The sequence below is a fragment of the Poecilia mexicana genome, unplaced genomic scaffold, assembly GCF_051168715.1.
Source record: "Poecilia mexicana isolate PSO_F unplaced genomic scaffold, ASM5116871v1 scaffold_6, whole genome shotgun sequence".
Lineage (NCBI taxonomy): Eukaryota > Metazoa > Chordata > Actinopteri > Cyprinodontiformes > Poeciliidae > Poecilia > Poecilia mexicana.
In genome coordinates this window covers 27,971,239-27,997,830 of record NW_028263375.1, presented here as the reverse complement: position 1 = coordinate 27,997,830, position 26,592 = coordinate 27,971,239, and the positions used below count along the sequence as shown (strand labels likewise).

General features: G+C 39.8%; 2 protein-coding genes across 4 annotated transcripts in view; one reads left to right on the top strand and one right to left on the bottom strand.

The window, feature by feature from the left end:
- ap3b2 (adaptor related protein complex 3 subunit beta 2) overlaps window positions 1–14,371 on the top strand; it is a 42,445-nt gene extending 28,074 nt beyond the window's left edge. For 2 of the 3 annotated variants that reach the window (XM_014995813.2, XM_088006521.1), the window contains exons 18-27: window positions 4,648–4,762; window positions 5,644–5,812; window positions 5,973–6,138; window positions 6,626–6,713; window positions 6,890–6,999; window positions 7,087–7,315; window positions 7,404–7,488; window positions 8,234–8,331; window positions 10,111–10,249; window positions 11,683–14,371. In XM_014995813.2, the coding sequence (XP_014851299.2) occupies window positions 4,648–4,762; window positions 5,644–5,812; window positions 5,973–6,138; window positions 6,626–6,713; window positions 6,890–6,999; window positions 7,087–7,315; window positions 7,404–7,488; window positions 8,234–8,331; window positions 10,111–10,249; window positions 11,683–11,869 (1,386 nt within the window). In that variant the 3' untranslated portion in view covers window positions 11,870–14,371. Of the gene's footprint in view, window positions 1–3,472; window positions 3,512–4,647; window positions 4,763–5,643; window positions 5,813–5,972; window positions 6,139–6,625; window positions 6,714–6,889; window positions 7,000–7,086; window positions 7,316–7,403; window positions 7,489–8,233; window positions 8,332–10,110; window positions 10,250–11,682 lie in introns of all 3 variants that reach the window. The other variant, XM_014995807.2, reaches the window with a different exon arrangement.
- Window positions 14,372–15,246: 875 nt separating this feature from the next.
- Window positions 15,247–26,541, bottom strand: sv2 (synaptic vesicle glycoprotein 2). Its single transcript, XM_014995820.2, has 13 exons — window positions 26,404–26,541; window positions 25,278–25,376; window positions 23,473–23,634; window positions 21,829–21,991; window positions 20,933–21,054; window positions 20,595–20,758; window positions 20,430–20,510; window positions 20,266–20,364; window positions 20,002–20,090; window positions 19,170–19,300; window positions 18,244–18,339; window positions 17,489–17,648; window positions 15,247–17,389 (listed from the first exon to the last, which is right to left on the bottom strand). Exons 1-13 carry the CDS (start codon window positions 26,495–26,497, stop codon window positions 17,206–17,208), a joined length of 1,644 nt encoding a protein of 547 aa, XP_014851306.2. The 5' UTR covers window positions 26,498–26,541; the 3' UTR covers window positions 15,247–17,205.
- Between the last annotated feature and the right edge of the window lie 51 nt (window positions 26,542–26,592).

The window sequence follows — 26,592 nt, the reverse complement described above, 5'->3', positions numbered from 1 at the left end:
CTCATACAAACTGCAAGAACAGCATGATGGAAAATTTTATCCGTTTTGAAACGACTCAAAACATTGAATTACCGCAGCACAGGCAGCCAGCCCACGCCTAGTTACAAACCACTTGGGAACATTGCATTTAATTTGAAATTAGATTAAGCTGTTTCCTAAATTAATCATCAACATTTTCACAAAGATAATGATTTAATCTGTTTAAGAGAAAGTCTTACCAGTTCTGACCAAAGTCTCTCCTCTTCTCCTCCATCCCATCCTCTCCATGTGCCGTTGGCAGCACAGTGTGTTTTAAATGGACGTAGAATCAAGTGATGCTAAGGCTTGATTCTACCGTCACACATTGTGTTTTTGTTTAATAGTGAAACCAGGAACCTCCCATTGATGAGGTCATGAGTGCAAATAATTTACATTTGTTTTTTTGCAACAGGAAAGAGAAGATGTTTTTTTTATATTCCAGTTTGTTGAATTAGTACAAGATTCTCGTAAATGTTGGTTATTTGGCTTTAGAATGGATTTGTTGCTTTTTTCCATAGATATTCTCATTGAAGGAAACAGCATGTGTAAGCAGAAACCCTGACTCCATGTTTCTGCTTCTCTTCACATAGATCATACAGCTCAGCTAGCTCAAAAGACCCCACAATCTACTGCAGAAGTAGGCTAGCTCTGCTTCTGAGGTAGCCTACCTGAGCTAGCTCAAAGGCTGAGCTAGCCTACTTCTGAGCTAGTCTGTTAGTGTTGAAGTTTATGTGAACCTCAGCCAAAGGTCAGAGACAGCCATATATTTTTAACATCTTGTATGAACAATCTAAAATTATCAAATAAAAAAAAAATCAAAGCATCTATCCATAACAAACAAATCCCTCTGGTCAGATTCAGATGGAAATACAGTGACTTCAGAAATCCAAGCATTCCTTTTCGATTGTGACGTTATACTGCGAAGACAGAAGTGATGTGACATATTGTGCGGCTCTACAACTGCTATTGTCAATATGCAGATTTTCTTTCTCCTCTGCCAAAAACTCGTGGAAATCATTAAGATAATGTTGATGTTCTAATTTTGATCTACTCTGTCTCAGCTGAATTTATAGAGGCTAAAAAACAGAAACAAAAAAATTATCTAAAATGTATGTGTGGTATCTTCACATTTTAGCTAAAGGGCTAAAACAAACTAAAACATCAGTAGGATTTTTGAATTACCATCTCAGTTGCTTTAAGATTTGACCGTTTTAAAACCCGGGTGGGCACGGGGGGGTCCCCGGCCCCCTGAAGGCTCAGTTTTGACCGGCTCTGTCTCCCTCTGCACTCCGCATTCCGTCATCAGACGGAGGAAGTCATAACCACCGGAGAGGGGCGGATCGGCCTGCTGGGAGACTGGCGAGAGGTGCCCCGCCTGCAGGGTCTGAGTGCAGTGGTTTGGGTTCTGATGGCTGCTCCCTCTCATTTCCTTCAGATTTCACTCTTGCTCTTTTTCTCTACCGAATGTTGGCAAAGCTGGAATTGTGAACAAAAAGTTTGTCCACGATTCAAATTTTCTGAATCTTACAGAATTTTTGTCTGTTTTATAAGCGAACGTTGAAATTATAATTTAAAAAAAAAATCTGATCTCGACATTTGGTCAAAGACGCGTCCCTGAAAATAGAAATAGCATAAAATTTTCTAGCATTTTGTAGATTAGCAGTAATCTTAATTTGAAGGCATTAATGTGCACTGCAAAAACACAATGTCTTACTGTTTTTGTCTAGTTTCTGGTGCAAATGTTTAGTACATTTTATATAAGACAAAGGTAATTTAAATAATTTTTCAGGAACTTATAGGAGCTTCTTTTAAGTCAATAAATCACTAATATTGATGAAAACATTCTCTGTTAGCAGATTATTTCACGTGATATAAGATTGGGAGGAAAGTTTAATCTGCTGGTGGAGCTAGCACTTTTTAAAATAAATACCAATGAATTATTTACATTAAACAAGCTTCTATATCTTACTGAAAAGTTTTCTTTTATAAAATGTACTAAGATATTTGCACTTTAACTAGACCAAAAATACTTGGTAAGATTTGTGTTCTTGGACTGATTCTGACCTGATTTTACTGAATCCTCCATACTCTATAATGGATTCTCTCACCTGTCATCCAAGCTGCAGTCAATAGAGAACAGTTTGAATTAAGTTCAGAGTTATAGCTAAAGTTCATAAATAATGGTGTGATATTATTATTTATTATACATTTGCTCTCCTGGTTTGAAGCTTGCATATCAAACATGAAGTCAGGGAGACGACACACTGTTAGCAAAACATTAAAAACACAGGATTTAGCTTTTCATGCATAGTTTCCCCAGCAGACCCACTCTGTTCCTGTTTCCTCTGCTGCACCTCACTGCTCCTTCTTCAAAGTTGTGATGTTTTTTTTAACGTGTGGCGTTGCTTGATGTGATCTCACTCATCGCTGCGCCTCTCATCATGGCCGTGATTTCATTGTTCACTCCCATGTCTAGTTTTGTTGTTGATGGTTTGATCGTAAGTATGTCTGTGCATGAGCACAGCACCCTTCACACGTATCGGAAACCCTGGTAAAGATGTGTAAAAAAAAACCTTGAAATTAGATCACCTTTTATTGTTTCAGGAAAATTGTTAATCTGCTGTCATTAGTGGCTACGCTAAGTAGCCTTAGCATCCGTGAACCAGCTGCAGCATAGAGAGTAAGGGGAAAACTGTAAGCATTGCATATGTGGGAGTGATTGACAGAGCTAAGGTCCTGTTCTTGGCTCTGATTGGTTCTTTTTGACCAATCCGTGTATTTCTGCAGAAGCCAGCGAAGCTCCATTTCTTTTTCTTTTAATTTTATCTCTTATATTGTGCTGTCATATGACAGTTTTAGCAGATATGTAAAACATAAAACATATTGTTTAATAAGAGTTACATACTTTCAATGTTTTCTTATCTTTCCCATTTTGTGTATGCGTGAAAACAAAATGGCCTTTATGTTCAGTTTTATGTTTACACCCCAGAAAAACAGGAATTGATTTCAACACATCCTAGACACTCTGATCAACTTCAAAATTAAAGCTAAAATTAGATTTTATGTGGATTATTGCGATTGATGTTAAACTGATATAAGTAGAAAATGAACTGAAACACCAACAAATGTGATTTCATTTTAAGGCTATTGCACATCTTTAGCAGCCTGGGTCAAAAATACGTATGGAGGGTTCTGCGCATTAATATGAAGTTATATTGGAGTGTAAAATCACCATTTAGTCGCTCCATGTTACTGTGATAATAATTTCACATTCAGTGATAAAATTTGGAGTTTACTTCCTGTCTCTGAGTTTCCAACTTGTTTCCACTTTTTTTATATATCTATCCCCTGCCTCTCTCTCTTGCTTTAAAACAAACAAAACATTTCCTTCCTTCTTCCTCATCTCCATCCCTACTCTTTTTTTGTTGTTGTTGTTCTTTTCTACATCTGCCAGGTTTTTGCGCTGCTCGAAAGAGTCACAACACTGACGAGCGTGAGTCCGTTTAGCGGCGATGAGCCACAAGTTCCTTCAGCCCGAAACCCACGTAGCCGCGAAAAACAAACCCCCGAGTGCTTTTAAACACCCTGCCTTATTATGTAGTTGCTGTTCTGTGCTTAGCTGAGCCGAAGCCACCTGAAACACAGCTCCTGTCTCTCCCTCCTCCTCACCATTACAGAAGTGATTCTTTCTCGTCAGGCATGTCGAGACGCGTTAGCGGAGTGATTTTTTTTTAAGTGGGACCGGGAGTTGTCCACGCTCATTACCGAACCGGTCAATGAGCGGAAAGAGCAGATTGCTTTCTTTGAAAAGAAAAAGAAAAAAAAAAGCGTAGGAGGATAAGTCCTCAAAGGCATCACTTCTGTTAATGAAAATGCTCCCTGTATTAAAAGAAAACCATTTATGCAACTGGTCATGAAGGCAACGCCTGGTGCTCGTCTCATTCGGCGTAAAGAAGCATCCGAATTGAATTCATTTTCTTTTCTTTCTTTCTTTTACTTCTCTCGTAAAATACATCGGAGTATTAAGGCCATGCTAGGAAAATGAAAAATATAAAAGTACGAGAATAAAGCCGTAATACTACAAGAGTAATGTCATAGTATCACGAGAATAGATCTGTTATGACTTTATTCACATAATATTTTTTGTACTATTTAATAGTCATTTTATTATGACTTAATTCTCATAATTGTATTTTTAATTTTTTTTTATTATGGCCATAATACTCAGTCGTAGTAAAAGCAGTGGCGGCCTCACAAATTTTTACAGGGGCGGCCAAACCAAACTTTTAATTTGATAAACCTTTCTGTTGTCTTATTGAAAAAAGACGACTTTATATGCCTTTCTATAACCTGAACATGATTCTCTAGAGGGAGGGGGCCAGCATTTCTCAAAAGAGGGCCATGGCCCCCCTAGCCCCTCCCTCGGGGGCCCCACTGTGTAAAAGCAGATCAGCAGCAGCGATGGATGGCTTCATTTGGCTGCATCACGCCCAGGCAGAGGCATTCATGGCCATGCTACTCTGCCCACGTCTGTGCTTTTTGCTGAGGGTTGTTTCTTTTTTCTTTGTTTTTGCTCCCCTCAACTGTGGCTGAAATAAAAACTTACCGGGCTCCGTTTCTGTCCACCAGGTGCCTGAATGGACCAAATGCAGCAGCCGGGAGAAGAGGAAGGAGAAGAAAGTCGAGAAGCCGTTCTACTCCGACTCGGAGGGCGAGTCCGGTCCGACCGAGTCTGCCGACAGCGGTAACGTTTAGCCTTGGCGTGCCGACAGGACGCATTTTATCAAAAAACAGATGTCTGCCACCATGGAGTCATGGTGGATCTGCTGTGATTCAGGGACATTACTGAACACAGACAGGTCAAAGGTTATAAAACAATATCCCTAGCTGTTAACGTCTCGCTGTCCAAGACAAACAGATGAAACCAGATGTTTACATACACAGAATAAAAATACACTATTTCCCCTCCATGTCTGAAGTTAAATCAGACCAAACCTCTCTGGTTTTAGGTCGGTTATACTGACTAAAATGACGTCTGTTTGCTAAACAGAAATACTTTTCTATTATTGTTATGCCACAATAACGAGAGGATTTGTCAATACTTATTTATTAATGTCTTCAAAATCACAATAAAGTTCAGGAAACATAAACACTCCACCAAGGCGCGGTTTTTTGATATTGTAATTGAAATATTGAATTTTTACATAACTTAATGTTAGAGAAGTTAACGCCTCTTTTTTAAATAAATGATGGATTTAATCTAATATTTTGCTTCTCTGAAAACACAGCCAAACTGATTATTAAAGTTTTGCATAAGCTATGAATATAAATGGATAACAACATTAAACATCTGATTAGTTTGAGCTAATCAGTTGACACCATGATACTGCTGCCACCACTGCTTTCTTTTGGACTGAAAAATATTTAAGCAGCTCAACTTCAACTTGTTCGATTCAGGCTTAAAGTTTGTGTGTTTTCTTCATCTGGGCCTTAGACTAAATGTTAGAGACACAAAGTGACTCATCATAATTGATGAAAATAACAAAAAAATTTGTATTCCACACTTGGAAAAACAGTTTTGATGAAACACTTTCCCCTCCCACCAAACTTTCTTTTCCTTTCCAGAGTCGGACTCTGCCAGCGGCTCGGAGAGTGGCAGCGAGGGCAGCGGCTCGGCCTCAGAGAGCGAAGAGAGCGGCGGGGTCTCCGTGTCCGAGGAGGAAGAGGAGGAGGAAGAAGAGGAAAAGAAAACGAAGAAGAGGGAATTAAAGAAGGCGGTGCAAGAAAGTGAAAGGTGACCAACACAGTTTGAAGGGTTTATAATCTTATTGTTTTCCAGAGGATTTTTGTGATCGGTGTTAAAGCCTCAGGTCATCCGGTGTCGCTTCCCTTTAGCTAAAACCGGATCAGTGTCTGTCTTGTTCATTTAATCACCGTCTCCTTTCTGTTGTCAGTGAGCAGAGCAGCGAAGAGGAAGACAGGAAACACGAGAGGAAGATGAAACAGCAGAAGAGCGACTCGGAGTCGGAGTCTGACGAGGAAGAGGAGAGTGAGTCTGAGAGCAGCCAGTCAGAGTCTGACGACTCTGAGTCTGAGGCAGAAGTCAGAAAGAAAAAGAAGGTACACCGAGCAGACTGAGCCGGAGACACCGTGTTTTAGAAAAATATTCATAACCCTGCAGGGATTTTTCACATTTTGTCCTCTTAAAGAAATATAAGAAAAGAGAAATGACTGTCTCTGCTTTTTGTCTTTCATGTTAGAGATAAAGTAGCTTTGGATTTTAATCTCATAATCATTACTTTTTATGATCATGATTCATCTTTTTTTTATTTTAATATCAGAATTCTCTCTGTTTTCAGCAGAATTTTATTCTCAGCATTAAGAATTGAATCTCCAAATTAGGACATTAATTTGGAGATTCAACTGAATGAATTTGAAACTCAGAGATTTTTTTCTCTCTGAGTTTCTCAGAATTCAGAGGAAAAACTTCTTTCAAAATTAAGTGTGAATTTTATTTATGTTTATTATTTTCAGTGACCCTAATCCTCTTCCATGTATCATATAAATTGTCGGATGCTCATGACATTTGTACTTGATCTTCTTCCAGGCAGCTGAATCTAAACCTCCTTCCAAACCTGCCAAAAAAGAAACCACGAAAGAGAAGAAGGAAATGTCTCTTTTGGACCTCGATGATTGTGAGTGGTTGTTTTTTTTTCCATGTTTCTGCAGAGAAAGCAGATGTTTTATATAAACGCAGGCTGGTCTTCTGCTTATCAAACAATAGACCAGATCATGTGATTTCTTTCTCATACGGACTGAATAAATAAAAGTTCAGCGTCTCTGAATGTTGACTTCCATCTTTTTCTCCCAGTTGAACCAGCTCCCTCACCTCAAGTCACACCGGTCAACAACTTGTTCTCCAACAGCCTGGTGACCGACCTGGAGGGCCTTTCCCTGTCCGAAGCCGTCCTGTTGCCAGCGGTAAGCAGAAACGCTTCCGTCTTCCTGCCTTTAAAGTTGCGGGGTGGAACAGAGACGGCGTGCGAGACATAAGATATGTTTCCGCAGACCATCACCCCCTCAAGCGTGCTGAAGAGCTACGAGCTGCTGCACCGCATCACGGGCGAGGGTCTGTCGGTGGAGTACTGCTTCAGCCGGCAGCCGTTCAGCCCCGACGCCAACATGGTGGCAGTGCAGATGCAGTTCACCAACAGCTCCGCGTCCGACACCAAGAGCCTGCACATGGAGGACGTGAAGCTCCAGTCGGGAATGAGGGTGAAGGAGTTCCCGGAGATAGGTACCCCGACAGCAGCAGACGTCGCTCGTGTGTTTAGATGTTTTCCTGAATTTTAATTAATGTCATTTACGCTTTTGCGTGTCGACAGAGTCGCTTCCGGCCGGCGAGACGGCCACGGCGGTTATGGGCATTGATTTCTGCGACTCGACACAAGCTGCAAACTTCCAGCTGTGGTGAGCAGATGTCTCTGTTCGCTCAGTTTTACGTCCTAACACTCGACTTTAAAACACAACTACAGCGTCTGCAGCAGAACTGTCAGTTTTTCTAATGGTTTTCTAATAGTTATTCTTGACATTTGCAAAATAAGAGCATTTCTCAAAACAATACTTACAAAGCACCGTGCTGCAAAAGCCAGTTTCTTTCTCATATTCCTTAGTTCATCTCTCTAAATTAAATATCAGTGTTAGTAGCACATCTGTGACATTTTTTAATGTTTATGGACAAGACAGTAAAATTGACTGTCATGTCATCATAACAGTGTATTCTGTTGGGACACACCAGAGTACGTGTTGTAAACTACGACTGAAGTTTTGATGATCAGCATTTTGTACGATTTTGTAAGAGATCAACGGCAAGAGACAGGACAAGATTAACGTTTATGCTTTTACTGTAATTTGGTAGACAAATCATTTCTGTGATTCAGAAAGGAAAGGACGGCCCTTCGGAGCACAAAGCACAAAAACAAAAGTAGAATTGGGAACATAAGACAATCTCCTTTACTCTGTGCTGTCTCAAGAGTTGGACCCCACGAACTTTTTACCCAGTGTGCAAATTCATGTCTCTGCGCAACCTGAAGCTCTGTTGTGCCATTGATAGAAAAAAAAATGTAGCACCACTTCTGTGCCTGAGTCAATTTTCTTTGTGAAATAAAACCAATGCTGATCAAAGATCAATAAATGTATCGCTGTCATTTTGCAGCACACACACCAGGAAATTCTTCGTGTCCATCCAGCCGCCTGTCGGAGAGCTGATGAGGCCGGTCTTCCTCACAGAGAACGAGTTCAAAAAGGAGCAAGGTGAGTCTTTAAAGTGCAGCATTATGTTACTCTGCCATTGATGCCGAGGCGTATAGCTAGGCTTTTTATTATTACTACTAAACATCATGCACATCAACCTGTACCAGATGATATGAAGGAACTGATTAGCAGCTCTGGTGGGGGCGGCCAATCACATTTCAAGATTGGGCGGTACCCCACCCCTGTGGCCACGCCCCCTGGCTGAGCCCACAAAGCATAACGTCACCCTCCTTAACAAAATGGCCTAAGTCATTTTTTGTCAAAAGTGATTTTTGCAAAAAAATAAAATAAAAATCACCTCCTTTTTATTACCAAAGGAAAAAAAAACCTACTTTGGTGAAAAACGTCTTAGGCCGTTATTTTAGAAAGGTGATGATCTAAAATGGTTCCAGTTAGAAACAGAAACTGCTTTAAAGGTAAAATGACTCTTGAAGTGTGGCTGCAGCCTGAACCACTGCAGTAAACATGTAATAAACGTGTAGTAAATGTGTAATAAACGTGTAGTAAACGTGTAGTAAACGTGTAGTAAACGTGTCCTCCTCTTCATACGACCCCTCATAGAGAAGCCTTTTCAGACAGCGGGTAAGTTGGCTTTGATAGGTCTGTTGTTCCCAGCCGTCTGTGTGCCCGCCTGCTGTATAGCAAACCTCAGAACCCCCACTTTCCCACCATCATCCCCTCTTCCCTGAGACGCGACCCCTGAGCCCTTCCTGCCTTGGTAGTCACACCGCAGCTGCATCTCCAGGTCTGGAGCTGTTGACCTGCTGATCACAGGAATGACTGGAAATGCTCATCCACTGATCATGATTCAGTTCTGTTTGAGCACAAAGCGAATGACAAAAACTACTTTGAAACCACGAGTAACCACTGATCAAAGCTGTCTTGTTGTTGTTGTTTTTCTGAACTGTTTCTTTGCAAAGAAACACATTTTTTGAGTGTCAATTTAGTTTTTGCTCGGTAATGGCTTTTTACTTACGTGTTTGTAGTTTACATTTGGGAAGCAGTTTGGGAGCTGAGTGGCCTACCATCAGTCCCCTTCTGTGTTCAGTCGGAAGCATCACTGCATTCCAGTTTGCACAGTATGTTTGTTATTCCTGGTTTACTGGATACTACTAAAATCCTAATATACGGCGGGATTTAAAGGTAGTCATGCAGAAACCACCTTGCTGGGCTGTGAATACAGTATGTGAGCTGTATGTAATACTGTATGTCCAAACATGGCAGACATCTAGAACTTTTTGCATGTATATTTATATATATTCTGGTCGTATATTATTTCAGTGAGATGTTAGAAATGACTCAGCCTGTCACAATAAGCAATACATCGATAAATAATAAATGATTGTGATAATTTCCATTTGGACAACAGTCATTAAAGACAAGCTCACCTTTAATATTGTTGAAGAAATACTGTAAACATTTGATACCTGTACAAAGCAGTTAGCTTGCGCTACCTGCATCTTTTACCTGTTTCCCCTGTCTAAGCCGAATGATTTTTTTATGCAGTTTTGTTTATAACATTTTAGTTGCTGTTGTTTCAGATGTTTATTTGGTTCCAGTGGGTTTGTTTTTTTTTTTACTTTGAGGCGGTGCGCGCCCATTATTATGCCAGTATTATTTTAGTGAAAAATGGTCTCAAGATGGCAGTGGTATTATTTTATCACCACAATTTCTGGGCCAATTTATGGTCCAGCATCATTTCTGATGGTGACAGGCCTAGAAACGACTAAAGCATCAGCTTTTCTTTTTTTCGCCTCTGCTCTGCTGACACTCTTCCAGGTCAGCTGATGGGAATGAATGAGATCACAGAGAAGCTAACTCTAGATGCCAAGTGTCGGAACGAGCACGCCATCGTCCAGAGAGTGACCACCGCCGCCAACCTCAGCCGCGTCCCCTGTGGCTCAGACAAAGAGTGCAGGTAGGAGGATCAGCGCCTTGCTGTGCAGTAATTGTTTAAATCAAAGGCACAACCAGCTTTCAAATCCCAGAATATAGTAAACAGTGATAGCATCTTCATCCAGACGGCAGAATATTCAGCATATAATAACAGTAATGACAGTTGGAGTGTTGACTTTAACTTTTAATAAGGCTTCAAACTTCAATAGTTAATAGTTGTGTTCAGTACTGTAAAGCAGACATGGCTTCAGATTAGGAGGGTTGAATTTCCACTGACCAAATATATTGGAAAGAAATCTGTGGCAAATGATATTCAGTTGACTGCATTCTCCACTTCTGCCTTCAGATGTCACTACATCCTTTAATTCATTTTACATCATCTAATAAAACTGGAAAAAATGTCTTCAAGCAAGCCATACTAGCAGATTTGAGTACACTTTATGATTCTCCCTCTGTTTATTACCTCTGCAGCTCAGTAAGCACAGGTATCCATTTTAATCTAAAAAAAATGTGCAGTTGTTTTGGAAAAGTTTGATTCAGAAAAAAAAAACAGGTTCCATATCATTATAGTACTGTTTATTTTCATACTTGAAATCTATAAAGAAAGCAAAACAAACAGACTGTGACCATTAATACGTGTTCTTAATGAACACTCTGGACCAATAAGGACAAGAAAGTTCAAGTAAAGTATGATTTTAGAGAGCTAATAGACCAGCACTCTATCTCAGTTTAAAAAAGCTCATTGGGCAGCTAACCTGTAATTAGCCACAGTAGCAGCTGTAATAAAAAAATTACAGAACATTATAGGAATTGTTACTGCAGTGGTGACTGGTGTGCATTTACACGCCGTTTTATGCTAACAGCTGTTGCTACAATGCTGTCTGCTTGCTAGCTAAGCTGTTTTTGTTGAGCTGATGGTAAACCTAGCCTTTTCACTTTTCAGAAACTTCTTCGCCTTTAATGCACACTGTCTTCCTGAAAGCATATTGTTCACTCCGTCCTTTCCCATGTTTCCATCATAACTCCTTTTTATTTTTTCGTCATGAACTGATTTCTGTGGAAATTGCTCTCTGGTTGTCCCCAAAGACATGTAATCGCTCTGTAAGATGTTAACTGCTACAACTCAGTGTGAACTCAGAAAATCAATACGGTTGATAATGGAAATACTAATTGGTTTGGAAAACAAGTGAAAAGACCTGATTGTGAATTATTTATGTCAGTGTTGTCTCGATTTGAAGGGTTTCGAAGCCTCACACAGGGTTATGGGTTGTATTCCCAGTTGGGGTCCTTCTCTTTCCTTTTTACATTTGAGGAAGAGCAGTGTGGTTTTTGCCTCCAGCTTCATCTAATTTTTTTCATCTGAATCTACATCCTGGTAACCGACGTCCATTTCACTCTCATTCTGTGTTTTCAACCTTACTTCTGCTCTTTTTCTTTTTGCTGCTTTGACCTCAGTCCTCCTGTTCCTCCTCCTGAACATCCTGTCCACAGGTTTGCAGGCAGAACGGTGACCAGCGGCAGCTTGGTGCTAGTCACCGTGGCAACCAGAGAAGAGGGTGCCGCCCAGCTGACGATCAACTGTGAGAAGATGGTGATCGGCACCATGCTGGTTAAGGACATCCTCCTGGCCCTGACGCAGTGACGATAAACAGACACCCGGCTCCGACTTGTGCCCCCTCACTCCAGCCACCTCGTGAATTTCGTTTAGGACTGGTCACCGCTCCATCTCTTGTGTTCTCCAGCAAGCCACGTTGGAGAGAAAGCTTCCAGAGTGTGAAAAGCTTCTTTTTAAAAAATAAATCCTCCAAACACTGTACGCTGCATCTGAAGAGTGATAGAGAAGACATCTACAGAAAAATGGAATCAAATTGTAGCATAATCATCTTTTAGCTGCTCAGTTACCCTAAATACCACTTACTAGTTTCCAGGATGAGTATTGAAGCAAAATGGATGTTAATGTTTGGAGGTTCTCTGCTTTGCTTGTACTCATTGTCCACATTAAAAATTTTGTTTCAGGTGAAATAAAAAAAAATGCTTCCAAAACCGAAGATTTTAAACTCTGTTTGTGGTGTAACCACGTGAACCGGACATCCAGAAATAAGTGGAATCGATGATTTTAGAGGCCCAGCTCGCATAGGTCTGGTTCTGATTTCTGTTCTGAAAATTACAACAGTGACGCAGTTTTTATGTTGCTTTTTTTCCGTCTTTTGTCCTGACGGTGTTTCCATTAAGCCTCAGTTTTAAACTGTTGAAGTTAGTGACTGAGAGGAAAAGCTAAAAATGTTCAATCTTTAACCTGGGGCTGCTTTAGCGGTGCTCAGGACATTTTTTATCATTTTAATTTCTTTCATGTTGACATTATTATTATCTACTGTGGCTACGTAGCTGTCACAGTGGTGTTTGCATTGGAATCCAAGTGATGGTGGAGAGACATAAAGAAAGATAAATAATTATCTGGAGTGGTTTAGCTAGGCTATTGGAGATCCAAATAAAAATACACCAGAACAAAATACCTTTTATCTGTTTGGAAAAAAAAGAAAAACATGTCATACTAGTATAAAATCAGAACACTGTATACTTATGAGACTGTAAGTTTTTATTAAGTATAACCATTTCAATTGGATTTTTGAAAAGTAAAAAAATCAGCTATGTCAACATATTTTATGAGCATTGAGGGCTCAACTTGAAAAAATAACACAAATCTGGATCATTCTGTTTTGTCTCAAGAAATATTAATCATTTCAGTAATCAGTAAAACGAAGCGTGTAAACAGGATTCTTTAAATACATCAATTGAACAAGTTAACCTAGTTAGAGCGCTGAGCAGATGAGAAGTTTATCAGCAGGCATAGTTTTAAAAAGAAAGTGATTTGATTTGAAAGTGCTGTATTACTACTGCAGTGCTATGAGTGTGTGTGCTTTGAGGGTGTACTTTTGTGTTTAATATTGTCATTTTGGAAGGCGATCGCTTTAATATTAAATTTCACCAACTGGATTTCAAATCTGTTTGAAAAAAAGAGTTTTGTTTCTTTTTTTTTTTTTCAAACAGATTGATTTTTTTAGCTGCTTGGCTGACCAAAGAGCCAAAAGATATTTACCAGTAAAGTAGCACTTTCATTTAATTTTTTTTCTTTTCTCTGAAAATTTGAATGTCCTCCAATATTTAAAAGCCACTTGCTTTTAGAAAACAAAACAGAAACAATGTAAGTTTTTCCAAAAGAGACAAAAGTACTTTCAGTGTCTTTCACAGCTCATTTCTTTCACAGTAAAAACTTAGCAAAAGCTAACAAGTAGTTAGCTTAGTCTAGGTTATTTTCTAAAATTAGCACAGTAGAAACACTCATTAAACTGGGTGAGCTTTAGTTATAATGAGAGTTTAATTATCTCCAAACAAACTCAAGGTAGCATTTTTTTTCTGTCTTATTAGTAGCTGACAAGTCAGCAGGCTAATAAGTTTCAGCTGAGCAGTACAAACCTTATCTTTCAGCAAAAATAGCAACAAGAAATATTTTAAAGATATGTCAAATTTGTTAATTAAAAATACTACAGTCAATCAATATTCATGTCAAGGTAGCATTTTGTTCAAAACTCCGTTTGGGTTTAAGGTTTAAGGAAAACATTATGAAATTGGCATTTCAAAGTCATTTGCAAGGACCATTTTTTTAAAAGAAATTTTTATCTAAATCACATTAAAGTCAGTGCTCATGTAGCTTATTTTTGTGAAACGTAAGAGGTCCAGTAACAATTTTAGTTTTTATTTTTTTATTATTTTTTTCCCCATGATTTGGTGTATGGATTTATTTTTGCCCTTGGAAACAAAGTCAGGAGCAAAGGCAATATATTATGTCAAATGTAGCCAGTCGTGGAGAGAGTATATATTCGCAAACATTTTGTTTTGGTTTCCATTAATCCTAAAACTTCCTATTTATAGCAGCACAGACACAGAGATGATGAAATAATCCTTACCCCCAACGAAAAGGAGGCGGGTTTCACAGAAAACAGCAAATTCACACCTGGTCATTCCTTTCATCTCCAATGGCTTTTACATAGACGAACTATGGTTTATCATGCCCTGTGTGTGGTTGTGAATTGTAATCTTGAGGTATTGCAAGTTTATTTATTGTACAAATAAAAGATTAAAGCTTGCGTGTCTTCTCTCTTGTACCGTGTATAATACTGTACTCTGGAAACGTGTTTACAAGTTTTTGTGTAAAAGAAGAAAAAAGAAAACAATTCAGCAGCAGCAGCGCGAGCCATAGGAAGAGGACGTCAGACCGCTTAGCTAACAATTAGATTATTGGCTCAGCAAATCACAAAAACCACAGGAGACTCGGGACAGCAAAATGTGGACGACTAAATGATAGGGGAAATACAGAATAACACATAGGAGTTTAACTGCCAATACACTTAAGGATCCAGATATAAAAGCACACAGAGTTACTCCTGCGTTCCATTTACCTCGAAACTGGGAATGACCTTTTACACGTGACGTCACTATGGGTAACCAGGGAGACAATGCCGCAACCATAGACATCCTATGGCCGCACCGTCATGTAGCATAGCATGTATGAAAATAGGCTGGTTAGCATCTGGTCGTTTTTAATGCTGCTGACATAGTGATATAAATCATGTGTGAATTCAGGTGTCACAGGCAAAGTCGGTAATTTGATCGACACGCCAGGAGGGAGGAGGTATGAGTTGGTTTTTAAGCTCGATGTTTCCAACTTTTGTAAATTCTACCATATTAGTCCCAAACAGGTGTGTTACGTTCACAGATAAATTATATCTCGAACAAGTAGAAGCCATGAATAAACTGGCAAAAACAACTTTGGAAAACCAATTCAGTCACTCTGTTCAATATTCCTGTCCTGTCCCTCACTTCTGACGTCCGTCATGGCGCCTAAAACGATTAAGTGATGTAGCTTTAAAGAATCAATAGTGGGAAAAATAAACAAGTTTACTATTGTTTATGAGAGGCGCTACTGTTTATGTTTTACAAAAAAAAAAAGTATCAGACCCAAACTTTCAATGTACCTTTATTTTTGGAATGTAGCAAGTGATTGTCATTGGAGAACATTGACAGAAACGCTGCGTCACAGTGGCAACTGACTGACATCTTCCAGCACATCTAGTTTAATAAGTCAAACAAAAATGTTTATCAAATAAATCAGTATTTCAATCATCTCTAATCAAATTATATATAAATCTTTTTTTAAGAACAATTTTGAAGATGAATAATGGCTCTGATATACTATCAAATCAGACTGCTTGACATTAACTCAGTGATCATCCATTTATATTTAGTGTATTTCTGTTCATTCGATGGCACCATTTTGTTCAACAAAAGACACTTAGTGAATTTAACTGCATAGATATAAATATATGTATACAGATTTATAAAAAAGCACTTTAAAAATCTTCTAAGAGCAATAGGATTGTTTTGGTTACTTCAGTGAACATTAATAAGAGGAATCTTGTAAATTAGCAAGGCTCTGACATTTAATAACAACCAGCTTATGTAACATGTAACCTACAAGCTCCATGTTATATTTAAAGAACGCTGTAGTAAAACATCAATGTGGAATATTCTCCTAAAAACACAAAAACAACACGTAAACTACAAACTACGTAAACTACGTATTCTTTACAATGTTTGAGTGACAAAAACAAACATATATGTAATCCCTGAATCATTTTCAACATCTGGTGTTTGTATATAAAATTATGCACAAATTTCAGCTTCATCGTGTCACCAACTGGAGACCAGCCAGTTGGGAACTCAAAAATCTGATTTTTATTTCTGATCAGCTAACAGTAACAGCAGCTGTATCTGGTGTGGAAGTCCCATGTAAAGAAGAATAAAAGCTGTTTTCAGCACCAGTACAATAAATTCAAATAAAGTAGGAAGCTGTTTAAAAACAAATTGGTTTCTTTGGCTCCTCTAGGCTGAGAGAGGGAAGAGAGCGAAACTTTTAGGAGATAACAGGAAGGCTGAGCGGAGAATACCAACATTACCATCCTGTTGAGTTTTTAATAAGTACAGGGTGATTTTCAGTGTTGTATAAAATGAATATGTTGTTTGTTCCTGAGGTTTCTTGGTTCTCGTTTTTTCTCTCTCTCTCTGCAGGTATAGAAGCAGACTTCTAGGGTTTTCTTGTATTCTCTCCATCTTTATCTCTCTCTTTCTCCTCTATTTTTATCTCTCTCTTTCCCTTTCCATTCTTTGCCCCCCCCATCTCTGTGTCCTTTGCATTTGAAACAAACTCAAAGCAATTTAGAATAAACGTTTTCATATCTACATCAGTAGGAAAGCTGTAAAGCTCCACATGCGAAAGGAAATCTGCTGAGATTTCCTTTCGCATGGAAATCTCAGCAGATTTCCATGCTGAGAAATCTGCTGAGATTTCCATGACATTAGCCTCGTCATATATTGTGTTTCTCAATTTGTAGCGTTTTAAACTGTTTCAGCAATTGAAGCGTGATTATTCTTGTACAATTATCATTTTTATGACCTAGTTTGAGTTCTGAGGAAACTCTTATCTGATTTTGGGATCCTAGCACCAACATTGGGTAATAATTTCTGTAGGAATGTCATTTAGCTTGCTGTGCTAACTGCGCTAATCACTCATAGAAGACACACACTGAGGTCGCCTCTGCTTTTAGTGTACACAATTAATGGCCGGTCACATCAGGAAAATATATTTTTCAATAGCGTTTTTATATTTTCTTATGCTAAAATTGTAAAAAAAAAAAAAAAAAAGGCAATCAGATTTGCTTCCCCAAAACCCAAGATCTGATATCAACAGCAGAACTCTCAGGAGCCCACCACATATCATGTAGTTTCTATTGTTTTTTGGCAAATGAGCCCGAATTTAAAAGGCACAGAGAATTGTCTGAAGGCAACAGAAACACCAGATTCGTTTGGGTCTGGAGAACTTTAAGAACTTTGTTTGAGTTTCTAAAAAACCAAAGTCAGCAATCAGGTGAGCTCCGTCTGCCTGGTCTGTGGGAGCAGAAGAGCCACCAGGCCTCCCGTCAGCAGCAGGGCCGACACCAGCAGGATGGGAACAGTGCAGCTGGAGTCCACCAGCTTCCCGAAGACCACGTTCCCCATGATGGCCGCCACTCGGCCCACTCCGGTGAAAAAACCCAGGGCCGAGGATCTGGGGAGGGAGGAGGAGGAAGAGGAGAAGCGTTGGCTGAAACCACATGAAAAACATCCGCTGCATTCGGTGCAGTCTGACGTTTCTGAGCCGGGTTACCTTAGCTGGGTCGGGTAGAGCTCGGTTCCCACCACGTCCAGAGCATTCCAGGCGATCACAGAGACCCCACTGAAGATGCAGGACAGACCCAGACTCTGGGCTTTGGTCTGGACCACGTAAATGAGGAAGACGCTCAGGCTGGACACGATCAGGCTGCAGGCTGAGCGGAGGACCAAACAGAGAGAGGTTAGGCTTCACCAACTCAAAATTAAGACTTTTTAAGACCACTATGGCCTGTATCACGACGGAAATGTGCTAAAGAAAGGAAAGCTATGGAGGAAGAAAAGGTTGTTGCTCTTAGATTAATGCTAGTAACAGTAGCAGCAACGACCGTTTTCTGTGCCGAACTATCTTGCCCAGAATGCATTTGACTTTGTACGAGTTGTCAAGGCAACCAGCGACAAATTTATACTTAGCTATGACAGCTGCAAAAAAGCCAGCAAGCTATCAAGGATATGTTAGCAGCTAGTTAGCAGTAACCTAAATCACATGATCATAATATATACAAGATTAAATAACCCTGCCACAACAACATTTAAAACCTTTGAGTAACGTACTTAAAGGACTTAATTTTAGACACACGAAATTAATACTTTTGAAGGATGTGCAGACATCCCGTTGCTAGGATGTCAGATGCTACAGAGCGAGGTGACTGAAGCAAACAGCAAAGCAAACAGCTTAAGAGAAAACTGTTAAAATGGGCCAACAGGATTTCCTTATAAAGAGGCAAAGACTCTGATAAAAACCAAACTCACACAGCAGAGTCTTTCCGCCGGTGCTGTCCATGATGAGGATGGTGAAGATGTTGCCTGGCAGGTTCGATGCAGCGATGATGAAGCCCTCCATGTAGACTGTGAGGAAGAGGAAGCATGGGTGAGAAGATCAGAAAGGAAAGAGGAGGACTTCCTGGGATTTTATCTGCAAAACAGCAACTATCCGCTTTTTAAAACCACGTTTATGATAAATTCTTTTTCTCAGCTCTCTCCAACTGCCTTAGGCGACTTTACAGTTCTAAAGTTAAACTTTCCTGACTTACAGAGATCAACACAAATACGTCTAACGGCCTGTTTATGCTCTGCCTGTTGAGTTTGGTCATTCCTAACAAACGCTCCAGACAGACCCTTTTTTCTTGTTTTTTTTTTATTTATTATTTTTATAATTGTTGCATGATTGGTTGGAAATCTGGAGTAGCTGAAATTAAGAAAAACAAAAGACAAAAAAAAAACAACCCCAGCTCATTCTCAGTAATTCAAAACCTGAAAGAAACCTAAATGGAGTTATTAGTTGTCCAGAATAAACATTGGAGACAAACAGCTCAATGGACTAAAATTAGATTTTTCTGCCTAATTAAGGAGCAACATTTCTAAAATTTCTAAATCTGTCCTTTTTTCACACATCAGCGAACAAGACTTCTTAGATAACCAGAGTAGTTTTGGGAAATATTCCCCTCTGTCTCCATTTCATCTAGCAGATCAAAAAAAAAAAAAAAAGAAATGATTTGGTCTGACCGAACATCTCTCTGAAGACCCCACACATGCTGGACACAAAGCATTTGGACTTTTACCTTCAGGTCGCCACTTTTTATTCTACAAAAACCAGCGTGGTCTGCTACTTTGCTGTAAAGCAAAATAAGCAGATTTGAGCCTCCAGGTAAAGTCAAATTCCTGCTTTGACAGCCCACCTGCTGTCTTGACCGGGTAACAGCTTTGGTTGTTGAGCGCAGATGGCATAGAGACGTTGGCGCAGGGAGAGCCGCCACTGCTCTCAACTCGAGCGAAAAGCTCTGGGAACCACATCCACAGCCCATAGTACCTACACAAATCAAGACATGGTGGAAGTGAGGTAGGTAAAACAGCCTGGAGTCAGCCATTGTTAATAATCACGCTTTGGTGTGATTAACGGAGCATCTTTTAGCTTAACATTAGCCGTTATCTGGCTGCAGAAGATAAAAATAAAAAACAACTTGCAGGCTTTATCTCTTGGTTTGGTTTGGTTTGTAGTAATGCAGTGCCCAGCTGCAGATTCAGTGAATCAACAGAGAATGTTGTTCCCATGTGTGTTTTATTCACACTGGAGATGCATAAAAACCCCATGAAGGAAGCTCAGGACAGAGCGGGGCTTCTCAAACCCTCAAACTCAAATTTAAGACTTTTTAAGACCATTGTGACAGAAATGTACAAAAGGAAATCCCATATTAAATTTACGCTCACCCATAAAAGACACAAAAAAGCTGATTAGCAACAGCATATTAGCAGCTAATTAGCAGTAGCCTCAACCGTCTTGAGTCACAAAACGAGCGACTCGAACTTTTGACTGGCAGAAAAGTCTCTTCACAGAATATATAAGATTTAATTTTGCCACTACAAAATTTAAGACTTGTAATCAATGTATTTAAGGCCAACTTACATTTTTAAACAAATTTAATACATTTTAAGGCCTTAATTTTACATACATGAATCTGAGACCTCTTCAGGATGCGCAGACACCCTGGCAGAGAGAAGACCTGAACTCACCCAAACGAGATGCAGTAGAAGATGATGACCAGGACGATGCTGCGGGCTTTGACAGAGCCGCTGAACATCTGTTTAATGGGAAGCAAGCCCTGCGAGTTCGATGAATATAATAAAATTAGTAACAGACAAAGTGAACAAAATGTTATAAATAATCCATGTGTCACAAATTAGGACTTCACTGTAAAGATGGTAAATGAAATTTTTTAAACAAATTTATCTTTTTTCTAGCCCCTTTTATTCTGATTCCCTGTAATTAAACATTACCTGTTTTAAAACACTCATGAGATGTTTTCTTTTTGTATCACCAGATCCGATCTCTCTGATTTCCCCTCCTGGCTTGGAGTTTGTACGCAAAGCAAATTCCTTCAAAAAGAGAGAGAAAGTTAGCTTGCAGAAATAAGCTAAGATACAAAGCTAGTGCTGCGTACCGGAAAGGCCTTTTCTGTTCCCTTCATGTTCATCTCAAACATCAGCCTGAAGACCCGGATCGCCTCTTCTGCCCGACCCGCCTGGAAAACAAACCCAGGAATGAGAGTCAAAGGCCTCTTCTGAAGGAAAAGCATCGGCGAACGTTCGTCTGCCCTCCCGGTTACCTCCATGAGGAACTTTGGGCTCTCGGGCATGAGCAGCTTGAAGAGGATGGCGGAGGAGGTGCTGGGAACCGAGCACAGCACCACAAACAGCCTCCAGCTCTGGAAGTCTAATGTTCCCAGAGAGAAACGGGCCCAGGTTCTGGGAATCACCAACCAGGCCAGACCTACAAAAAAAAAAACCCCTCACTCTCATTCCACTATATGTCCATTAAAGTACTTTTTTAGCCCTTTCAGATAGAAAGCAGCCATCTTTATTACTTATATAGTTTTTTTCCCCTGTTGAATCCATTTTTTTTAATATTGTTTTTTTTCTCCTCGGTCCAGTTTGTTGTTCCCACCTGCAGCCAGGATGTTTCCTGCCATCCAGAAGGTGGCCAGAGCGCTGATCATGGCCCCTCTCCTCAGCCGGGGCATGAACTCTGAGAAGTAGGAAAAGATGACAGGGATGGATCCACCCACCCTACAGAGCAGAGCATAAGACAATACAAAAAAAAATAAATAAAAAAAATTAGTCTAACGATGGATTCATGGGTAAATATGGAGCTTTAAACATTTTCTGCGGTTTTACTTTTCGGAGAAAATGTCCAAGTATATCTGGCTGGGGGAAACAATTTGAAAATGGCAGAATTACACTCCAGAACAGCAGGGGGCACTATTTCATGTTAGCCATTATTTCATGTTTTTGTCTTCTGACATCTACATTATATTAGGTTAATAAACAAATGTTTGGTGGATCCATCTTATTTGATGCCAGTCTGATCTGAATCAGTAAGGATTTAAAAATAATAAAAAATGACAACCGTGAGACCAAGGCCAACGTAAGAAGTAGTGCCCCCTGCTGTTCTGGAGTGCCATTGTGTTATTTCCAAATATTGGTATGACGCCTGGCTCGACCCCTTTCTGTTCCCTGCAGCCAGGTCTGTCTTCAGATTTCTTCATAAAGTCCAAGAGATGCAACAAGACATAGCACAAATCCAACAGTTTTCCAATCAGTGAACATGTCACAGGTCACCATTCTTCAGTGTGGCAGTTGTTACTGAGAGAAGACTCAAAGGGAGCTATTTTTTTATATCAGCAAGGTGCTTAAATGAAGGCCAAAGGAAGCAAGAATGAAGCTTCTTAAACCTTTTTAATTATCGTCTTAAAAAATGGATCTGCTTAAAACGTTTTAGGCGTTTGAACTGTGACGAACAGACCAGACTTCGTTCACGTCTCAAGAGAATCCTGCGCTCACCCAATGCCACTGATGAACCGCAGCAGCAGGAAGAGCCAGAACCACGGAGCCGCACTGGCCAGCCCTCCAAACAGCCCGTTTACGGTCAGCGACACCACCAACACCTTACGGCGCCCCCTCTGGTCAGCCAGGTATCCCCACATGTAGCCGCCAACCATCATTCCTACGAACATAAAAACATTACAGTGGTACAGTTAAAAATCAACTACTGAGCCATGTGTTGCTGCCAATTTCGAACTTCATTTCCTTTTTTTTTTTTTTTAGCAAATTTTATTTACTTGAACATTTAAAAGAAACTAGTACTGGTCACCCCTCTTCTTTGTTCATGATTGTTTTCAGACAAATCTAATAAGATATGGTGGCAAACTTCCATGCTATTGTGTTGATAGCAGAGCTAATTTTTCATTTAGCATTTTTGCTAACTTTGAAAACATTTAGCACACTTAGCTTCCGCTAAATTATTTTTTCTGTATAAATTCTGAAGCGCTAATTTACTCGACTGTTCAACAAATTTTCAGATGAATAAAGTTCGACATCTCCGTTTAGATTTTGGTTATTGACTGAAGTGGGTGAAGACAGCAGATAAAATTTGAGTTGAAGTAAACATGTTAGCATTATCTTCCGCTAAATACAGCGTTGGTATAGTCCTTTAGTGTTTGTGATTAGTGCTTTAAGGTTAGCGCAACTGACTCATAAGTCAGCAGTGACCACCAGTGGGTATGGTATATTTCCCTGAAATGAAACAAATAACTAATAAATAAAATATGAGTTACACTAAGTCATGTTACTGTAACTCTCAGAAGCAATGTTGCTAAAAACCATCGAAGTAACTCCAGAAATAATATAATTACATAAAATCTGTTGATCCATGCTCAAACTGTCACTCCTGCCTGAAGAAGAATACCAAAGATCTCTTAAATTTAGATTTGAGACTTTCTGCTTTCTGTGAGCTACTTTTGAAGGTTTTGAAATCAAGCTGGTGGTTTTTCTCAGACATTTTAGCTGCGAGGACTTTTTACCGACTTAAAATATTCTTTGAATCTTGTACGAGGAACACGCTTTCTGCTCCATAATTAAATGCCCTAATCCATCTATGATAAATTTTCAGATCATCCTGTGCAGCAGAAAGTTAATTATTGTCCTTTTCTCCTCTATTGTATTTTAACACTTAGAAAAGGGCTGAACTTTATTCAATTTAACAGTGAATATGATATAACTGTTGATCTGTGTTTACGTTTATTAAAGATTCATTTGTTGTGTTGGAAGAGGGGATTTTTTGGGTACTTTTTTTTTTTTTTTTACAGATTTTTCAATAAAAGTGGAAAATGTAGTTTCGTTTCCCCGGGAAAATGGGAATGTGGTACAAAACTTAAACAAATGTCCAAACATTCCCACTGCGGGCAGCAGCTAGAAGTTAATGAAGAACGACGTTCAAACAAGAACAGAGTTTTGAAACATCTGTTGCACAATTCAAACAATAAATGAGTTAACAGTGAAAAATCCCCTGCTGAGTTCAGAAACGATCTTCGGTCTGTTTGTTCAGTGAGCTCTTCATATGGCGCTCATCAAAACAAAGCAGTGCCCGAGGCAACCGTTGGGACTGTTAAACAATCAGATGATTGTTGGATTTATTCGATGCTTCACCGAGGAAAATGCTGGCAGTGAGCAGGCCCATGTCCGAGGAGCTCAGCAGCAGATCGCAGCGCGCCGTCGGCAGCAGGAAAGACACGCAGAGGATCTCCACGGCGTCGCTGGCGTTGGCCCAGCCGCACACGGCCAGGAGGAGCCAGTGGAACAAACCAAAACCTGAGAGCAAAACCAGAGCAAACAGGGAACAAGCACAGAGAGACGTTAACCAATAAAGCCTCATCCAGCAGCCATAAAAGTCTTTACGGTTCAAGATGCACACAGTCAGCAAACATGTCTGTGTTACACAAATAAGGGATCAGATCCGAGCGCAAGCACTTACTCAAATTAAAAAAAAAGCCTCTTGCATCCTAGAGTTACATTAATGCAGTGTTTATTTTGACTCTATATGACATTTCACAAAATGTTTTCTTATTATGAACACAGATATATATATATATGGTTCCTCTCTCTCTCTATCTATCTATCTATCTATCTATCTATCTATCTATACATACATACATACATACATATATAGATCTTTGGCTGGAAAAAGCTGGACTCAAGGACAGCACAGAGGCCCTCATCCTGGCTGCCCAGGAACAGGCCCTAAACACCAGAAGAGCAATAGAGGCTCAGATCTACCACACCAGACAAGACCCAAGGTGTAGGTTGTGCAAGGAAGCCTCTGAGACAGTCCAGCACATAACAGCAGGGTGCAAGATGCTGGCAGGGAAAGCGTACATGGAACGACATAACCAAGTGGCGGGCATAGTGTACAGGAACATCGGTGCAGGATATGGACTGGAAGCCCCGAGATCGAAGTGGGGAACACCCCCAAAGGTGGTGGAGAATGACCGAGCTAAGATCCTGTGGGACTTCCAGATCCAGACAGACAAGATGGTAATGGCGAACCAACCGGACATTGTGGTGGTGGATAAAGAACAGAGGAAAGCCGTTGTGGTGGATGTAGCAATACCAAGTGACTACAACATCAGGAAAAAGGAGCACGAGAAACTGGAGAAATACCAGGGCCTCAGAGAGGAACTGGAGAAGGCCTGGAAGGTGAAGACCACAGTGGTGCCTGTGGTCATCGGGGCCCTCGGGGCAGTCACCCCCAAACTGGAGCAGTGGCTAAAACAGATCCCAGGAACAACATCAGACATCTCAGTCCAGAAATGTGCAGTTCTAGGCACAGCCAAGATGCTGCGCAGAACCCTCAAGCTCCCAGGCCTCTGGTAGAGGACCTGAGCTCAGAGGATGAAAGAGACCACCCACGGAGGGTGAGAGAGAGAGACAGAGAGAGCTCTATAGAGAGACCACTGAAAATGATCTGATCTGTATCTTTATTTTTACTTTTTATATGTATATGTTTGAGAAAAATTAACATTGTTTTTTTACTCTATGAACTGCTGACAACATGTCTCAGAACTTCCAAGCAAAACTTCAGTATTTGTTTGCAGAAAATGAGAAATGGTCAAAATAACGACAAAGATGCAATGCTTTCAGACCACGAATAATGAAAAGAAAACAAGTTCATATTCATTTAGAAACAACACTACTAATGTTTTAACTCAGGAAGAGTTTAGAAATCAATATTTGGTGGAAGAACCAAGAGGTTTTCAATGGGGTTCAATGAAGTGAACTCTTAATTTTTTCCAGAGCTGGACATATGAAAAATAAAGCCAGTGAAGCATTGTAGTGAAAGCTGTAATGCTCCACTTGTGAAAGTAAAACTGTTATGATTCTTCTGGGCACTCAGACAAGACAACAGTTCTGAGTGTCGCAGCGACAGGATGAGTAGAGAGAGAAAGAAAAATGACCTGCTTCTTCGACCGCCTCCTCATAAGTGAGTCTTTTTGTTGCGGTCCCTCCAGATTCGTCTGAGATGACTGAGGACCTTCTGTCGAAAATCACCTCACCTGTAAATCAGCAAAACATCAGTTTTTCCTACTTTTTCATTGATGTGTGTAAAATAAAACTGACTGTTTAGATTTTTATTTTCAGGTAAGGACGTCAGAGTGTTAATTTCACACATTTACAAGAAAGAAAACCCTTTATTTTTAATTCCCCTTTGTTTATACATTTATATTTAAAATGTCTTAATTGAGAGCAAATAAAGATGATTCTGAAAATAAACACACTGTGAAATACTTCAGTTTGTATTATTTTTTGCAAGATTTGTCCACTGTAAAGGACAACAATAACAAGAGAAATGTAATTAAATGCATTTTTTTATAATATAAAAAACTCGACTAGCCAAAAAAAAGTACTATACACGTTTCCTGTGCATTTATTATTAAGCATTTACAACAATAAAATAATCTTTACATGTGTGAAATATAAACCTGTGCCAAAACAGGCACAATATCGATCCTAAAATCACTGGTAAGGGAATCAGAATTAGATATTGTCGCCACAAAAAGAAAAAAATTAATTAATATCAGACTATAGTGGTCTGCATTTAAAATGTCTGATATAAGCACTCTGCCCCATCAGTGTTTGTATCCTGCACACAAACTCATTGGTTAGTAATAGATGGGTCAGTTGTTCCCTATTTGGTTAATATCACATGATCAAGCTATTGCTAGCTATTCCAAATTATGTAATAAAAGTATATGATTCTTGCTGATACAGCATCGGGTCAATATCTGTATCGGCCAACACTCAAAGCTACAATATTACTTTCGTATCAAGTTGTATCGAACATGTATTTTGATTATCAACAGCTCGTATATGAAAACATGAACTTACAAGTTATCAACAAGTTCCTCCAATCCACTGGTCACCTCTTACAGAACTTTATAGAACCTCATTCATTAGACATTGTTTAAGAATAGCAATGGAGACTAATATTTGTTTGTTTGTTTCTATAAAGCTGTGATTGTCCCTCTTCTCCTCCCCTTGTTAAAATTTGATGAAGTGATGGAGCCCCTGGTTGGCTTTTACCTTCATCAGAGTCCAGCTCGGTTGGATCCAGCTGATTTCCGTTGAGAAGCGGCCTTCGCGCCTCCTTATCTCCACCATTATTGTTACGGGACATTCTGCCCTCCGACAGCCTGTGGTCTCCGTGGCAACGTGGGTGGATTAATTAACTTTAGCTGCAGCTGTGTGTGGGTCTCATGACACCTGAGCCTA

Coding starts and splice junctions, on each gene's coding strand:
- sv2 (XM_014995820.2), bottom strand. CDS start 26,497: ATGTCCCGTAACAATAATGGTGGAGATAAGGAGGCGCGAAGGCCGCTT. Junction 20,759..20,932: donor AGGAAACATCCTGGCTGCAG/GTGGGAACAACA, acceptor TTTTTTTTGTAG/GTCTGGCCTGGTTGGTGATT. Junction 17,649..18,243: donor CGGCGGAAAGACTCTGCTGT/GTGAGTTTGGTT, acceptor TCCTCCGCTCAG/CCTGCAGCCTGATCGTGTCC.